The 17906-nt window shown below is 41.8% G+C and overlaps 2 protein-coding genes across 6 annotated transcripts in view; one reads left to right on the top strand and one right to left on the bottom strand.

The window, feature by feature from the left end:
* The window catches only part of FAM98A (family with sequence similarity 98 member A), a 185086-nt gene that overhangs the window by 134259 nt on the left and 32921 nt on the right, over positions 1–17906 (bottom strand). The gene's annotated exons all lie outside the window — the stretch shown is intronic.
* RASGRP3 (RAS guanyl releasing protein 3) overlaps positions 1–17906 on the top strand; it is a 50411-nt gene that overhangs the window by 24066 nt on the left and 8439 nt on the right. For 2 of the 5 annotated variants that reach the window (XM_061471011.1, XM_061471008.1), the window contains 6 exons: positions 1987–2160; positions 2767–2883; positions 3190–3465; positions 8383–8460; positions 15438–15551; positions 17703–17818. In XM_061471011.1, coding sequence (XP_061326995.1) covers positions 1987–2160; positions 2767–2883; positions 3190–3465; positions 8383–8460; positions 15438–15551; positions 17703–17818 — 875 coding nt within the window. Of the gene's footprint in view, positions 1–1986; positions 2161–2766; positions 2884–3189; positions 3466–8382; positions 8461–15434; positions 15552–17702; positions 17819–17906 lie in introns of all 5 variants that reach the window. The other 3 variants (XM_061471007.1, XM_061471010.1, XM_061471009.1) reach the window with 3 other exon arrangements.

Raw genomic sequence — 17906 nt, 5'->3', positions numbered from 1 at the left:
ATGGCTTAACATTTATCACTTTTTTCCCCTCTACATTTCCGTATAATATATCATTATATTCCTTCATATGCCGTACATAGACATGGCTGTACCAGCACTTCCTTGATCTTCTTTATGACTGATGCTTTTAGTAACAGACATTTAGGGTTGTTTTTTCTGGGGAAATACTGGGCAAAAATTAGTGCTAAAAGCCACTGCAACCATGTGTTGCAGCCATTCATTAAACTAATATTAGCATTCAAAGTCTTCAGTTTTGGTTTGGTTTATTTTGGTTTGTTTTTACCTCTGAGAAAACAGTTAATTACTTTTCAGTAAATATCAGCATCTTTGCAATGAATGATTTTTGAAGAGTTTGAAATATACATAGTCCTTCTGTAGTGTCTGTTCTTCCCAACTATTTCTTCAGAAACTGTCCTTTCATTTTCCAACTTAGGATCAAAAGATAATTCAGATTGGAAGGGTCTCTAGGTCAACCTCCCTCCCAAAGTAGGGTCAGCTTTGGGACAGATCATGGTCCTCAGGGACTTCGCCAATTGGGTCTTGAAAAACGCATGAATGGAAACTGCACAACTTCTCTTTCCTCATTTTCCATATTGGCACTGAGGAAAATTCAGATACAGTTGCTTCTTTTCATAGAGAATTGTACATGAACAAGAGGCAAAACCAGACTAAAATTAAAGTAGATGCTAAAGCAAAACAAATGAGTAATCCAAATGCCAAAAGAAATACTGATTTCTAACGGCAAATATCCATATGAAAAGGTCATGATGCCACTGTTTCTGGTGGCAAATGAAAGCAGTAAGTGCTCAAGGTGACAAGTTCTCTGAAGGAAAAAAAAAAGATACTTTTAAAAATGTTTAGGAGCATGAAAGAAATTGAACTACAAAACTAAGAAAAATATATGAGGTTTTTTGTTTGTTTCGAGGGAGGAAGGAAAGAGAGATCAATGAGGAGCTGAGACCAGTCTAAACAGAATCACTTTTGGCATCATCTAATAACGTTCAAAGGTTTATTACTCTAGACTTCAAATCATGGGAAAACACCCTACTGTGATCTGTGCAAGACTAACCCTAAACAAGGCAGGAGGAACAAGAAAAATGGCACGGATTTCTAGCTAGACTTAAGATATCTTTTAATTCCTTTAGGAATTCCAGAAATAAAACTCAGACCTGCAATCAATTTTCTTTTTTCCTTGTTGTTTCTAATTTGTTAATTCTTTGGCTTGAGTTTTGCAATATCAGATGTTTCTCTGCAACCAATTACAGTTAATGAATCTTTTACTATTTATTATCTCAAAGCTATGTAACTGTAGAATATGATTAGTCTGAATCCTGTCTTTGGTTTTACCTATTTAATAAAAATATGGGGGGAAAAGGATGGAGGAGAAGGAAGGGGGGTGTTAACTGTAACAAAAAGCATTTTAAAGTAACTGAACACTGAAATACTGTTTATCTATCTGCAGTTCTGAGACAAGCATCTGCTGTGTTAGCGTGTATGTCATCATATGGTCTTCTAGCAGGCAATTTTTGATCAGCTGGAAGACCAAGAATTGTGTGTTGGCTTACACTGCTAGCAAGCTAAAGTTGTGTCATAAGCTTCTGAAAGTCTGTTTTTAAGGGACAGCTGAAAAATGTTTTCAAACATTTAGGGACATTTAATTCTTGGGAGCCATAGTTCTCCCATGTAGAGCCACGTCCATGAGCACACAGATCATAACCATAACATCAAAATGGGCAAGATTTATCAGAAGTAGCTTCTTGTGAAACAGATATTTTTTACATAAGAGGAAGAAAATAGGTGCTCAGTTAGCTGCTTGGGATGCAGTTCAAGCTCATGTGAAGAGTGACAGAGCTGCAGCAGGGTCTGCTGAGCCTGAGTCTTTGTCATTTTCTAAACAAGAGGAGAAAAAAAAAATAAAATTGAATCACTTTCAATTTTATCCTTAATTTGTCCACTTTTTTACTGAAAATGCCTTCCCTTTGTTAGTTCACAGACTACCAAAGCTATGTGATCCATGGCTGCTTGGAGAACAATCTTACTTTGGAGAGATCTATTGCTTTATTTAATGGTATCTCCAAATGGGTCCAGCTCATGGTTCTCAGCAAACCAACACCCCAGCAAAGGGCAGAAGTAATCACAAAGTTTATCAATGTTGCACAGGTAAGTCTTGTATATGATTCTTTTTCTTCCATTATGAAGCAATAATATAAATCGAGATTGCAGTAAACAAATGAACTGAATGCTCTTTGTGCTGTTTCCTCAGTGTATTCTGTTCAATAGTTTTACCTATTGAACAGTAGGCTATTCAATAGTTTTACCTGTTGAACAGTAGGATTGTGTAGGCTGTTCAATAGTTTTACCTGTTGAACAGTAGGATTGTGTAGGCTGTTCAATAGTTTTACCTGTTGAACAGTAGGATTGTGTAGGCTGTTCAATAGTTTTACCTGTTGAACAGTAGCCTGTTCAACATCACTGCACGTTATTTGTTCAGGTGTGGTATATCTGTGTTTTTTTACTAGCAGACATAACTATAAATTAATTTTTCTTTGTTGTATTCTAGTTGACAACTGTCACTACTGTGTGTTTCTTGTGGACCTAAGCTAATTAAATAAAGAAATGCTGAACCATTATGTTATGTCTCCTGGTTTAACGATTTCTGCTTTAGCAGTGACAGATGGTCTCCTTTAGCTTGATGTGTGTGACATGAGATAGCTGCCACATATATTTCATTTACTTTTCATAATCCATGATCAATTTCTCCTGCAGAAGCTCCTTCAGCTCCAGAACTTCAATACACTGATGGCAGTTGTGGGAGGTCTAAGCCACAGCTCTATTTCTCGTCTGAAAGAAACTCATTCTCATCTCTCTTCAGAAGTCACAAAGGTATGGTGGACTTCAGAATATAGAGATAATGAGCAGAGCATCACCTCTCTGAGGTCTGATGGATTCTGCAGTGCAGGTGTCTCACCAGCACAGTACTTGGATCATGGCAGAGCATCCACAAGGGCACTTTGTTTGCATTCCTCTTGGTGGAGAAAGATCGGCTCATGGAGATCCTCTGCTTGATTGCCTGTGCCAGAGAGAAAACTAACACTGTCGTTACCCTGATATAAACTGTGCTCATTTAAACCAGATTAAGGAAATTCTATGAATGCTTTCACAGAGACTTGCTTCTCTGGCTGTTTGTAGGACTGGAATGAAATGACAGAGCTGGTCTCTTCCAATGGAAACTACTGCAACTACCGCAAGGCTTTTGCTGACTGTGTTGGCTTCAAAATTCCTATTTTAGGAGTTCATTTGAAAGACTTGATTGCTGTCCATGTAATTTTTCCTGACTGGATAGGTGAGAACAAAGTTAACATAGTGAAAATGCAACAGCTTTCCATCACCTTGAGTGAACTAGTTTCCCTGCAGACTGCCTCTCATCATTTAGAGCCTAATATGGATTTAATTAACCTGCTAACCGTAAGTATTGAGCATGTTTCAATTCATTTCTGTTATTCAGATGTTGAATATCAGTAGGAATATTCATATCTATAGAGATAAGTGCACATTTTTATCCCAGTTTTGTAAAAGAAAAGGGAGAGAATATAAAACAAAAACAAGTGCGCAAAGAGTTTCATTACTGTAGTATGTGATGGCTGGAAGAAGCAACAGGGTTGTTATACATGAATCATTTTAAGGATGACAGAAAGAGGGCTGTTATTTGTGCTAGGAGAATTTAAAACTAAGTTCTGAGCACTTAGAATTGAGGCTTATGTCTTCTGTGCAAAGATCAGGTGATGTGTTGACATGGACACACAAGCAGAATTCCAAGTTGGGCATTGCTCTGTCCTTTCTCTACTATGCTTCATGTGTGACATAGTACTCTTTCTATCCAGTACAAAAAAAATTGCTCTTACATGTGGCTAAACAATTCCTGCAACCCTTACTATTTCTCCTTTCCTCCCCCCTTGGCATTGGCTGCATTTGTGGAGGTTTGAAACTTGCACATACAAATTACAGATAAGGATTTGAAGGTCCTATTTCAAAACAGAGATTTCAAAAAGACTGAATAAAACATGTATTTTTTTAAAGATGCAACTGACAATGCTAAAAGGAATTAATTTTCAGTCCCCTTTTTGATAATTGAGTATATGACCATTATTACTTTTTCACTTACGTGAAATACTTTGATGTATCCATTCCTAATATAACTCTGTTGACTGTGGTTACAGCTGAGCCAATCTGATTGTAAATAATGAAGTTACATTCTGCAGTGTTGATTCCAGACCTGATCATGGGCTAAAATTAATTTGTGCTGCTGTTACCTATTAACATGATTCCATGGCGGTACCTTTTAGTAATGGTGGAGACAGCCATGGGTATCCTAGGTAGACAGCTGTAGGTAGCCTAAAACACCTCCAAGGTAATTCTGTCTTTGTAGTAATCACTGGAAGCGTAGTTATGGGTCAAGTACATTTGATTTAAGATGGTGACTCCACGAAAAGAAAAAGTCAAAGATCAACAGAAAGTTCCTATACCAGACTTTTGGTACATGTCATAAAATGAATGTTCTCAGTTTGATTCTAACATTGTAGGAGTTTCCCTTATTTGTACATATGAATAGAATATTTTCTTCTTTTTGACAGCGTTCATCTGCCATGTAAGTCATTACTCTTTAAATGATTCTGTCCATCTTTCTGTTAATAAGAAAGTTTTATGTTTTAGGCTGGGGTCAGAGGAAGAGAAGAAAAGCTAGTGTTGCAGCCCAAAGCTGACAAGAACTGCCAACTAAAAAGAGTTGACCTTGCTACATGCAAATGGTCTTTTAACAGATTTAGCCTCCCTTGCTGCCAAAGTCATCCTGTTTCCAGAGCCTGAAGAAATCATTATTTCACTTATTGCTAGGTCTTCATTCTCTAATGTAAACTGTAAAAATTTTTCTCATCTTTAACTTACTTAGAGAAACTCCTTTTCAAAACTAGTAAATGTGTATAGGTGTGTAGAGTGCATTTCATTTGCATGTGAATCAGCTGACTCAACTATTTGTTCACTTCAGCTGTTTTTCCATTAAGCTGCTTCTATCTGGGCAAGCTTTTAGTATGTATTTTGTCCTGATAAGCCATGTGTATATCTCTTGCCTGGCCTCCATCCCTTGCAGTGCTGCCTTTTGCAACACACTTAGCAAGTGCTAACAGCCTGGCCTGTGCTCGCTTGACAAATAAAGTCATTGGGTGTTGGTTTGCTAGTACAAGAACTTGCACAAAAGGATAACATTAGTATTTTGTGGCCATGTAGGCATTTGCCCTGGTTTTTCTTTTCTTGATGGTGGAGGCCTATCCACTCTGGGGAAGCTGATACATTCAAGTGGTTTGAAAATGATGATGTTGAGGCACTGGCACAGGTTGCCCTGAGAAGTTGTTGCTGCCCCCTGCCAGTGTTAAAGGCCAGGTTGAACGGGGCTTTGAGCAGCCTGGTCCAGCGGAAGGTGGCCCTGCCTGTGGCAGGGGGTATCTAACTAGATGATCTTTAAGGTCCCTACCAACCCAAAGCATTCTATGATTCTATGATTCTGTGTTTGGGGAGACTGTGTTAAGAGCTATGAAGTGAGAGTTTGGCTTAAAAGCTAGGGCACGGGCTTGGTAGTAGACAACAGGCCCTCTGCATAGGAGACTACAAAAGCTGAGAGGGAGCTCTAGTGATGCAAGTCCTCTCATGTCATATGTAAATGAGTCTGTGTTATATGGGCAAGAGGAGTAAATGTGCCAGGACTCAGCTGCTGGTGAGCAAGAGTGTGTTACATAAAGATGGACTCAGTGCATGCTTGCTCTTAGTCTGTGTGGTTTTTCCTCCTTTCTTGCCTTATCAGCCACACTTGCTCCAGCTCCACTGACTCTGTACCCAGTTTTGTGCCAGTCCCTGGCATCTGAAACCTGGAGCTAAGAAGCAGAAGTAGTAAAGAGGACCTACTCACAAGCTTGGCAGTGCAATAGAGAGAAAGAGCAGCTCTAACGACACTTTCATCATTAGGAAACTTACATTTGGTAAGGATGCTTAAGGGATTTCCTTACCTGCTGTGCATTATTTCCACATTGTTTTTATTTCACAATGTGATAAAAGCCTGCAGGTAAATGTTTCATCACTTTCTGTGGATTGGAAGTGGATCTCAATGTCTCAGCTAGAGTACAATGTATTTATACTAACTGCACTAGAACTTATTTGGTGGCACCATTTTCACCCCACTATTTTTAGATCCCAACAGATATTTATCTAACCTGCTCTGAAACTATACGCAAATGACTGGAAAGTCCCAGTCATTTGGACAGTCTAGTGAAGAGAATGAGAAATATCTAAACAATCAAATTGAAAGTCACCCTCCCTAACTTGTGTTCAGTAAGTTCCACTTACCAAATAAATGTTGTGCATTTCTGATCACACCCCCACCCTCCTTACCCACCACCCCCCCAAAATGCTTGGCAACATAGGACAGCAATGAAAGTCAAATTAGAATGGAAACTGCCACCTGCTGTGGTGGTTCTCCTAGGAAAGCTCCTATTGGGCTTTATCCAGCAGAGCAAACCTGTAAATAAAATATAAAATGAGAGCTTATGTAAATGAACAGTCATCGTGCTTGTAATGTTTTTGCAAGTATTTCAAACGTCTGTACTAGACAATACCTTGTCCGCTGTGTGCTTACACGTGCTTAATCAAGTTGTAACTGCCGCTTATGTTAAGGTCAGATAGTTCAGGGAGGGGAAAATACAAACTTGCTCAGTAAATACCAGTGATTTTCCATCCCCGAACCCACACCCTGCTCACCTGGCCTGCTGAGAAAACTGCTCTTTAGCAGGAACAGGACAAGGCCTTTTGAACTAGCAATTCTGCTCTGGTAATATCATGTGCTCCAACACTGTTCTGCTTATTTTATACCACCAAAGAACCTAAGAATTCAGTCACTGAATAATTAAGTACATGAACAATATTTATTACAGCAGTTACTGAATCTACGTTACTTTTAGGACAGGTCTTTACATTCCCATGTGACAGCAGCATGACAGCTGGGCGAAGGAACCTGCAGGGTGCTCAGACTTTCATGGGTGCCCATAACCAAATTATGAATTGCAAAAATCAGTGTAGTGTTACAGCTAGACAAAATGAATAGTGCAATATCAAGACATCTCTAAAGCCATGTGTTTGCTCTGTCTCCTGTCTTACTCACTGAACAAAATTCTGCCTTAAAGAAGGTGGTTCCTAGAGGTGGTTCTGTAGTACAGTGTTGCTGGTCCTGCTTCTGCTTGTTACTGATTCAGCACTTCAGGTTCTCTAAAAATAGCCTTCTGACACAGTCATTTAGTCAGTAGTAATTCTATCTGCCTGCTGGGAAACATCCTTTTAGCTCAATCTTACCTTAATTGGGGATTTGCAATGTAGATGGTAACTTCAGAAAATGTCAATTACTCCAAAGCCAGTTAATGTAGGGACATGATCACAGGAAATATGCAATGCTCGTTTCCTCTCATTGGAAAATATTAGCCACAGTGTTGATTACTTTTGTCCTTCACCACTCCAAAAAAGGAGGAATTTACTGCAGACCTGCATCAGTGCAAGACCCCAGCTGACAAAGTGAAACAAAGATTCATCTTACTTTAAGCATATTTATGCCCCTTCTTTTTTCTCAATAAATCCTCTAGGGAAAAGAATGAAAACATGGAAGAAAAAGCTTTCATTTATCTAAAAGAAGCTGAAAGGGAATTTGTCTTACTTGCTGAGAGAGGATCAGGAGCAGACCAAGCTGGGTTAAAGTAACTTGAATTGCTTTTCGTGGAGCACTTTGCTGCATCAGCACTGCTGCCAAACCTGGCTTCCCTCTGTAGAAGAGCTGCAGTAAGCTGCAGAGCTGACTGGTCTCCAGGAACCAAATTTGAGCAGAACCTGAAGTCCCTCTAGCCTAGTGCCTTTACAACTTCTTTGCTGAAGGTTTTGTATTCACTAGGTGATTTCTCTTGAGATCTCTCATGACCACTGGGCTGCTAGAAGAAAGTGTTTCGCATAAGGGTGGTCTTCATTGCCAGTGTCCCTCTTTGAAGATTAGCACCCAGCCAATCTCACTGAATGTGTTGGGATGCAGCTTGTGACAGCCCTTGAGTACAGTGCCTGCTCCTCTCAGTACAGGGTTGAGCAGCAACATGTGCTCACCAGTGTCAGTTACATTAGCTCTTGTGAAAAGCTGCTTTCCCAGCATCTGCACCCGCAGTTCTGGCATGTATCCTGAGCTCTGAGTAGCAAAACTTTTGTCTAGCTTCAGTGGGAGGTGTATCTCTTGTAAGGTATGCTTACAAGCCTGGCATATCCAACACAGTTTAATAAATATTGCTGGTTTTACGTCTTTCTTGCATACAGCTGTCCCTGGACCTCTATCACACTGAAGACGATATCTACAAGCTCTCACTGGTGCTGGAACCAAGGACCTCCAAATCTGTAGGTTATCTTTTACTGCATTTTGACATATTGCTTATTTTGTCTGCAGGCAGTTGATTACATTTTTAAATTGCAGTAAATATGTTTCCTTATTTGCATTCACATAAAGCATCTTAGTGTTTTGCTTGCATAGTGAATACAGTCAATATTTATAAGTTTTAGTGCGTATTGGGAGAAGTAAAAAGTGGAACATGCTGGACACGAATTAGCAGGGCTCATTTGGAGAGCTTTAAACTAGATTCGAAGGGGGATGGGCTTGTAGCTGGGCTTGCCCCAGTGGGGCAGCGCTCCAGAATTAATGAAGACTGGGAGGCCTCCTATAATCCTAGGGTGAAATCGGTGTGCTCAGCTCGCTCCCTGAAATGCCTGTACACCAATGCGCGCAGCATGGGAAATAAGCAGGAGGAGTTGGAAACCTGTGTTAAGTCAGGAGACTATGATCTGGTGGCAATTACAGAGACGTGGTGGGACAGCTCACATGACTGGAATATAGTCATGGAGGGCTATGTCCTTTTCAGGAAAGACAGGCCAGCCAGGCGGGGTGGTGGGGTTGCTCTTTATATGCGGGAGGAACTACAATGCACTGACTTCTGTCCAGGGACAGATGATGAGCGAGTTGAGAGTCTGTGGGTGAGAATTAAGGGGCAGGCTGGCAGGGGCGATACTGTTGTAGGTGTCTGTTACAGACCACCAGATCAGGGTGAGGAGGTTGATGAGGCCTTCTACAGGCAGCTGAGAGCGGCCTCACAGTCACAGGCCGTGGTCGTCGTGGGGGATTTTAACTTCCCTGATGTTTGCTGGAAGGACCACTCGGCAACCCAGCCACAGTCCAGGAGGTTCCTCCAGTATATGGATGATAACTTCCTCCTGCAAATGGTGGATGAGCCGACCAGGAGAGGAGCGCTGCTGGATCTCATCCTCACTAACAAGGAGGATCTGGTCGAAGCAGTAAGGGTTGAGGGCTGCCTTGGTTGCAGCGACCACGAGATGGTGGAGTTCAGGATCTTGTGTGGCAGGACTAGTAGAATACCAAATAGAATTGCAACCCTGGACTTTAGCAGGGCAAACTTTGGCCTTTTCAAGCAATTGCTAGGGGAAATCCCATGGGCAGGGCTGCTTGAAGGTAAAGGGACCCAAGATAGTTGGTTGGCATTCAAGGACTGCTTTTTCCGTGCTCAAGATCGGAGCATCCCGACACGTAGGAAGTCAAGGAAGAGGGCCAAGAGACCTGCGTGGCTAAATAGGGAATTGCTGGGTATGCTCAAGTGGAAGAGGAGAGTTTACAGGTCATGGAAGGAGGGGCTGGCCACTTGGGAGGAATATAAGGCTGCTGCTAGAGGATGTAGGAAGGCAGCTAGGAGGACTAAGGCATCCTTAGAATTAAACCTGGCGAGAAGGGTCAAGGACAGCAAAAAGAGCTTTTTCAAATACATGGCAGACAAAACTAACACCAGAGGCAATGTAGGCCCACTGATGAACGAGATGGGTGCCCTGGTGACAGAAGATAAAGAGATGGCAGAGTTACTGAATGCCTTCTTTGTCTCTGTCTACTCTGCTGCAGGCAGTCCTGAAGAGCCCTGTACCCCTGAGACCTCAGATGAAGTCAGGTCGACGGAGCGGTTTGCCTTAGTCGATGAGGAATGGGTTAGAGACCAGTTGAGCAATCTGGACATCCATAAATCCATGGGTCCAGATGGGATGCACCCGCGGGTGCTGAGGGAACTGGCGGAAGTCATTGCTAGACCACTCTCCATCATCTTTACCAAGTCTTGGGAAACGGGAGAGGTGCCTGAGGACTGGAGGAAAGCAAATGTCACTCCAGTCTTCAAAAAGGGCAAGAAGGAGGACCCGGGTAACTATAGACCGGTCAGCCTCACCTCCATCCCTGGGAAAGTGATGGAACACCTTATCCTTGGTGCCATCTTAAGGCATATCAAGGATAAGAAGGTTATGAGGGGCAGTCAACATGGCTTCACCAAGGGGAAATCATGTTTGACCAATCTCTTAGCCTTTTATGAGGAAATAACACGGTGGATGGATGATGGCAGAGCGGTGGATGTGGTCTACCTTGACTTCAGCAAAGCATTTGACACAGTCTCCCACAGCACCCTCACAGCTAAATTGAGGAAGTGTGGTCTGGATGATCAGGTAGTGAGGTGGACTGCGAACTGGCTGAAGGAGAGAAGCCAGAGAGTTGTAGTCTATGGGGCTGAGTCTAGTTGGAGGCCTGTAACTAGTGGAGTGCCTCAAGGGTCAGTACTGGGACCGGTATTATTTAATATATTCATCAACGATTTAGATGAGGGAATTGAGTGTACTATCAGCAAGTTTGCTGATGACACTAAGCTGGGAGGAGTGGCTGACACGCCAGAAGGCTGTGCTGCCATCCAGCGAGACCTGGACAGGCTGGAGAGTTGGGCAGGGAATAACTGGATGAAATATAACAAGGGAAAGTGTAGAGTCCTGCATCTGGGCAGGAACAACCCCAGGTTCCAGTATAGCTTGGGGAACGACCTGTTAGAGAGCAGTGTAGGGGAGAGGGACCTGGGGGTCCTAGTGGACGACAGGATGACCATGAGCCAACACTGTGCCCTTGTGGCTAAGAAGGCCAATGGCATCCTGGGGTGTATTAGAAGGGCGGTGGTTAGTAGGTCGAGAGAGGTCCTCCTTCCCCTCTACTCTGCCCTGGTGAGACCGCATCTGGAATATTGTGTCCAGTTCTGGGCCCCTCAGTTCAAGAAGGACAGGGAGCTGCTGGAGAGAGTCCAGCGCAGGGCAACGAAGATGATTAGGGGAGTGGAACATCTCCCTTATGAGGAAAGACTGAGGGAGCTGGGTCTCTATAGTTTGGAGAAGAGGAGACTGAGGGGTGACCTTATAAGTGTCTATAAATATATAAAGGGGGAGTGTCACGAGGATGGAGCCAGGCTCTACTCAGTGGCAAACAATGATAGGACAAGGGGTAATGGGTACAAACTGGAACACAAGAGGTTCCACTTAAACTTGAGAAGAAACTTCTTCTCAGTGAGGGTGACGGAACACTGGAACAGGCTGCCCAGGGAGGTTGTGGAGTCTCCTTCCCTGGAGACATTCAAAACCCGCCTGGACGCATTCCTGTGTAACATTATCTAGGTGTTCCTGCTCCGGCAGGGGGATTGGACTAGATGATCTTTCGAGGTCCCTTCCAATCTCTAACATACTGTGATACTGTGATACTGTGACTTCATTACTCATTGTTTTTCAACAAAACCTCTGCGAGTTCTGGAAACCATTGTTCTTCTCTATGGGAAGATACCCTTTGTAAGTTACGTCACTGTGTGCCCACTACTTTATTTTCTGGATGCTGGTGCAGTTATATAAAACAACACAGAGTCCAAAGATTTGTTTTAGGTAAGGCACAGCATTAGCTGTAACATTCTAAAAACTGTTTGCTTATGTAGAATGGGCTGTATCTTGGGCTCTCAAATAATATTTAAACACCTTAGAATAGACATTACTCTTTTTTAGTGTGTGCAGCTAAATATAGTGATGCATTGATGCATTTTTCATTATGCTTTGCAAGTCTGAGGATGCAGGTAAATCTCCTAATTAATAGCTGAATTTCATTTATAGTGTTACTCTTTGTTGCCAGAGTCTGGGTTTTCCCTCTGAGCCTTTCGTTGGTGCATTAACATTCTTATGACCTGTCATATGCAGCACATGATGCTCTCAGGTTGAGCACCCTCAAATCTGAGACCAGCAAATCTGAGACTGGTCATGCTTAGCAGGGTGTGCTAATGGAAATGCTTAGCAGGGTGTGAGGGCAGAGTCCAGTAGTCTGAGCTGATTCATTTCGGTGCTTTATATGTTTCTGAAGTATTCCTGAACGCAAACAAGGAAGTAGAACCCCTTAATTTCCAAGTATAAGGCTTTTCTGGATTTTAAGATGATTATCATTCTTGGGAACCAGTTTGAGCATTCTGTGTGTGTGCTTTCAATGGTGAATGATGACCAATAGTAAAGAAGCTATTGAATATTTCCATAGTCAATCTTAACTTGGTTTGAACACCTTTAATTTCATTGCTGAGCTTCCAGTCCTTGCTGGATATGATTTGACCATAACAGCTGCCATTTTTCATAGTCATTCTGGCTCCCTTGTGCTCCCATTACTGCCAGCAGAGTTGACTTGTTACAGCTCTATGCTGTGGAAGGACTAATGGGCCACTACTGTAGATGAAGAAAATTACCATGCCGCTGCTTTGATCTTCAGCTTGAACATTAGGGAGGACAAAAGCAATATAAACAGTGCTATGAACTTCAACAGTACCCAGAAGTTGTGGGAGACTACTGCATAATGATCAATAAATAACCAGTGACATTGAGCTGTTGCAGCATCCCGATGGGTAAAAAGCTACAGCTGAATAGACAGAAGCCAGACTATTTGAAGCATACTTCTCTTTGATGGAATGCCAAAGCACACAAGCTATATTAGAGGGGAAAGAATCTGTAGAGCTTTTGTATGTGGAAAAAAATTGTCAAAGGCAACATGACAGCGTAGTTGTGTCATTCCAACTGCTTCTTATTGTTGTATGGGTACAGCTCCTGTGCAGGTGCACTGTAGAGGAAGTGCCTCATGCTGCTGCAGTCATTTTGGAGGCACATCCGTAAGCACAGGAGCCTGCTGTTAACAGGGGCTTGACCTTCATTCTGCTAAAAGTGGGAGGAGAGTCTTCAGTCAGTATAGAAGCCTAAGAAAATACTGAAGATTGACCTCCAGCTGTAGAACAGCATCTCCCTGTCACACTGTCCTGCTTTTCCCCAGGCATTCGTTACCCTCTTGTTGGGAGCTTTTACTGGTGCAGCTATTGCCTAGAAGGCAGCTCTCCTTGGTGCAGTGATGCCACTGAAGACACACACATTTTTTTATTTCAGTGCCAAAATAAGCAGATGTTCACATCCATCTTAAAATATGCTTTCTCAGTCTACAATACAGTTTATGCTTGTGCTGGTGAAACAGACAGGAGATGCAGACTGAATCAGAAACAGCATGCCCAGGTACAGTGTTTCTGAACATTCAGTAAATTCAGCTAGGCAGTCTCTGGTAGTCTCTGGACACTCGTTGGTACCTTTCCTCACAACATGCATTTCACAGAAATAAAATTATGGTTATTCATACGAGTCAATGAGTGAAATAGAAGAAACCAACATTTCCCTTCGGCTAGCGGGCAAGAACATGAAGTTTTCATTTCAACTTGTCAAAAAAACCCCGTAAAAACAGAAGAAGGCTTCAAATGAAAGGATCCAGAAGACAGGCAAAGGCTCCAATGGATTTAGACTCTTTCTGCCACTGTGCACTTGGACCAGAGGAGTTAGAAGCTCTGTGAGGGCTTAGTAGTCCAGCAGACTCTGACACTTTGATACTGATGCTTTCATTCCATTTAGTCTTAAGATTTTTTTTTAAGACAAGGCACACTTCAAATTTCTGCTCTGACCATAGCTGTAAGAATATTACAATACTGGCATGTTACATGTTACCATGTAACGTGTCATCTTCAAAAGATTGCTGCGTTTCCACATATTTCTAGAGCAAAAGCACTTGCCAGCCTGTGGTCCATCACTGTGCAATGCCACTAGTTTTAGGATTAAAACATTCTGTAAGTAGTTTTGGCATATAGAGCTGGATGTCTGGATCCACGGTATTTCTTGGTGAAATTGAATTATGTACATATAGTGATTTTAATTTCCCAAACTTACCTGTGCAGGTTAATAAAGCAACCCGCTAACACACCCTTTTGTTTTCCTACCAAAGGCAGTATTTTATGACTTTGTGACCATTTTTCATCTCAGTGTCAGAATCTACGATACCTTTTTTTTATACACATGATAACTGTAGCATCTTTGCGTGGCTTAATTATCTCCCTCTCAACTCACACCAGTTTAATGGGAAATGGGTTTTTTGCTCAACAGCTAATTCAGGAGTCTTTCTGAGGCTGTGGGCCATTTTCCTTCTGATCCAAACCGTACTGTATTTTTTCTGCTTGACACTGTTTCACCTGCTACATATCCAGTGACAGATGCAGGAAAAGGCCAATACGCCTTTCAGCATTTTTCATGCTGATGATTTTTGAAGCCTTACCTGAAACTGTGTTCAGGTTTGTCCTATATTTTCTGCTTGAACAAGCTGAGCTGTGTGCCACAGCTTCTCCCAAAGCACTGTAGCGGTGTGGAGGGAGTTGGGCTGCGTGCGCTGTGCCTCAAGTGAGCTGTCAGCTACCATTTTGTCAAGACCAAGCTGTTTACAGAATAAAATAGTCTGACTGGTTTTTTCTGCAAAGCAAGTCAAAGGTTAGCCCCTTTCTGCTCAGGCTGCCTGGATGAATTAAGCTGTGCATCCTGGCACATCTCGGCTGGAAACCAGTGGGATTGCAGAGCGTGGTTCTTCCCTTGCTTTTGCATCCTGCTGCCTTCTTGGTGCTGCAGAGAGCAGGAGCGTTAACTTATTCAGGCTGCTGCAGCCCCTTGCATGGCTCCTGGCCACAGTCTCACCAGCAGGGAGTTGGGGCAAGGCTGCATTGTGGTGGAGAGTTCCTCAGGAGCATTACAAGGAAGGGAAAAAGCAGGTTTCTGGGCTTACCTATCTCTGATGTCTACTGTGTCCAGAGATTCTCATTCCTTCCTTCTTCCTCCCATTCTTGTTGCTATTGAACCCTCTAGAGATGGCAGTGAGGAGTCTGCCTGGTTTTGCTTGGGCACTGCCTTGCTGGGCACTGCCACTGCCAGCGTTAGCTGTGAGGTGCCACAAAGAGCCCAAGTGAAGCCATCAGCAAAGGCAATCAACCCTTTAAAACCTTGCCTGATGCTTCGCTAAGCACAGGGACAGCACAGGGACTCCAGTAGTTTGTGGTTGTAGCTCTGACACACAGAGCTGCTTTTAATGGGAAATTTGTCTTCATAATTCAGATTTGAAAGTCTTTGTGTTCTGATCCATCTCTCAGCAGCCTACCTCCCCGACAACCCCCAACAAGCCAGTAGTGCCACTGGAGTGGGCATCTGGAGTGGTACCAAAACCTGACCCTACAGTCATTAACAAGCACATACGAAAGCTGGTGGATGTAAGTATTTGGAAGAATATACTGGTCAAAGAGAATGATAGCTTGGATATTGTCATCATCATAATTAATTACAAGCTTTGCAAGAGATTCTTATGGTTGGGATTAATTTCAGACATCCAATAACGAATTTGAGCCTTTACTGATACATTTGGAATTATTTCTTTTATTCTTGCAATCAGCTATGGGATTAGTTAGCAGGTTTCGTGATGCAAAAGAGCAAATGTTCAGAAACAAGGACTCACGTGTTACTAGGACCAGAGAAGTTTTTCAGAAACCCTGTATTGGTTTTCAACTTGCTGTCATTTGACTGTTCAGAGCATATTATGTATCGTAAAGACAGCACTTTGTTGGTATTGCTTTAAAAATGTAGGCATGAGGTCATGGAGAATTATAGCTAGGATCTTCCAGCATCAGTTTGGAAGTTGATATATTAGGTAATGCAAACGAAGCCAAACACTACCAGGTCCATTTGGAGAGACTGAGCCCTGTTGTGTTAGTGTTTAAGGGACTTTTAGTGATTTAAGCAGCATCCAGGGAAACCAAGAATGTGTTGTACATAATGAAGCAATATTTCCTTCTGCTTTTTACAAATTAATAACTAAGCCTGGGAGGAACTATTAAATTTTCACCTCATCTGTGTTACAGGTCATTAAACGTGTTATGTTGTTAAGATAACTTGAAGTCTTCAGTTGTCTCACTCAGACTTCAAATATATCGTGTTTTACTTCTTGTATATGATCTTATTTTTCAAAAGTTTCATTTTTCTCTTAATGTGGGATGCCAGAACTGCACGTGCTGCTCCTGTATCACTTTTGTCAGTGCCATGTGCATTGATAAAAATCACTCCACATCCAAACCTCTCTTTGACAGCTTGTTTAACTGAGTCTGTTGCAACTCTTTAATCTTTCCAGAATGTGCTAGGTGGAGGGGTTGTTCTTGTTCCTGAGTTGGGGAAGATGCAACCCTCATTCCACAGTTTTGGCCTGGTCCAGGAAGTATGGTCTTGAGTTTGACAGGATTAAAACATGTTTTGGGGCTGTTGCGGATACAGCTTGCCAAAAGGTCCACACCACTCTGTACAGCTGTCTTTGTTTTTTCCAATCTTTGTCATTTACTAGCTGCTTTGAGTTGTGCTTTAAGGCATTGTTTTTATTGCTAAGTGTTGAATACTACTTGGGTTTGCACATTGATTTCTTCATGATAATGCATTTTTTGAGGTCTGCCAATCATTGGTTACAGATCATTTGCTAGGTGCTTAGAAATCAGCTTCATCACCTTCTCATTTAAATGAGGACAATGTAAACACCTTTCAGAGATCTCAATGTATTAAATTCTTGTCTAAATGTATTAAATTCTTAATCTAATGAGAGAATTTGTTCGTCAATATGTCTTTCAGATAGTCATGTTGACTCTGACACTCATGTCTTTCCCATCAGCCTCACATATAGCTGTAATGCCCCTTGCACATCTTCACAATTAGTAACACCGAATTCAGTACTTCCATAGCAGCTAATAAGGGCTTCCATTCATTTTATGCAATCTTTTAAATTTGATCCCATGTCTGTTTTTTCTTAGTGGTAAGCTGAGGTAGGTTGATGGGAGGGAATGGTTGTCGAATGCAAAATGGTCATGGTGTGGGTATCAAGGTATTAGTAAATGAATCAGATTGAAACAGTACTGCGGCAGAGCAGAGGTGACCAACTAAAAGAGAAGTGAAGCCAAAACCATCTGAAATACTCATAGGAAAGCTTCTGTTTAGTTGGGTTTGTTTTATTTATTTATTTTTTTGTGATTAAAAAGCATACATAATGAAGCAAAGAGAGTATAATCACGTGGGGTAGAATTTCAGTGACATTTCCAAGAAGAAAAATAAAACAAGAATAATTATGTCTGAAGAGGTGTGGAGGATCATCACTAGATAAATACTGAGGTCAAGTTTTCTTTAAAAATTAGCCATTTTTTTTTCCCCTATAGTCCAATAAATATATGTGTTGAAGTACAAAGTAGGAATAAAAGGAATAGAATAAGGCAACAGAGCATCTGACTAGTAATGTGGAACATTAAGTTATATGTAATTATAGGATTGAAGAGCTGGTATCAGTTCAAGATAGGCTTGATGTTAGGACAATAATTTCCTTTTTTTTTCCTCAGTCTGTCTTCAGGAATTATGATCATGACCATGATGGCTATATTTCTCAGGAAGACTTTGAAAGTATAGCTGCCAACTTCCCCTTTTTGGACTCTTTCTGTGTGCTGGACAAAGACCAGTAAGTTTGGAGATTTCTTTGTGGGCCTTTTCTTTTTTTAATTTTCCTCGATTTAAATACTCATGAAAAGTAATTCTTGAAGAAACAG

The sequence above is a fragment of the Pezoporus flaviventris genome, unplaced genomic scaffold, assembly GCF_033815535.1.
Source record: "Pezoporus flaviventris isolate CSIRO_AGI_PZ_B2104156 unplaced genomic scaffold, CSIRO_AGI_Pfla_v1 ptg000066l, whole genome shotgun sequence".
Taxonomy (NCBI): Eukaryota; Metazoa; Chordata; class Aves; order Psittaciformes; family Psittacidae; genus Pezoporus; species Pezoporus flaviventris.
Note: the sequence above shows the minus strand (reverse complement) of the source record. Positions and strands in the feature narration are given on the sequence as shown.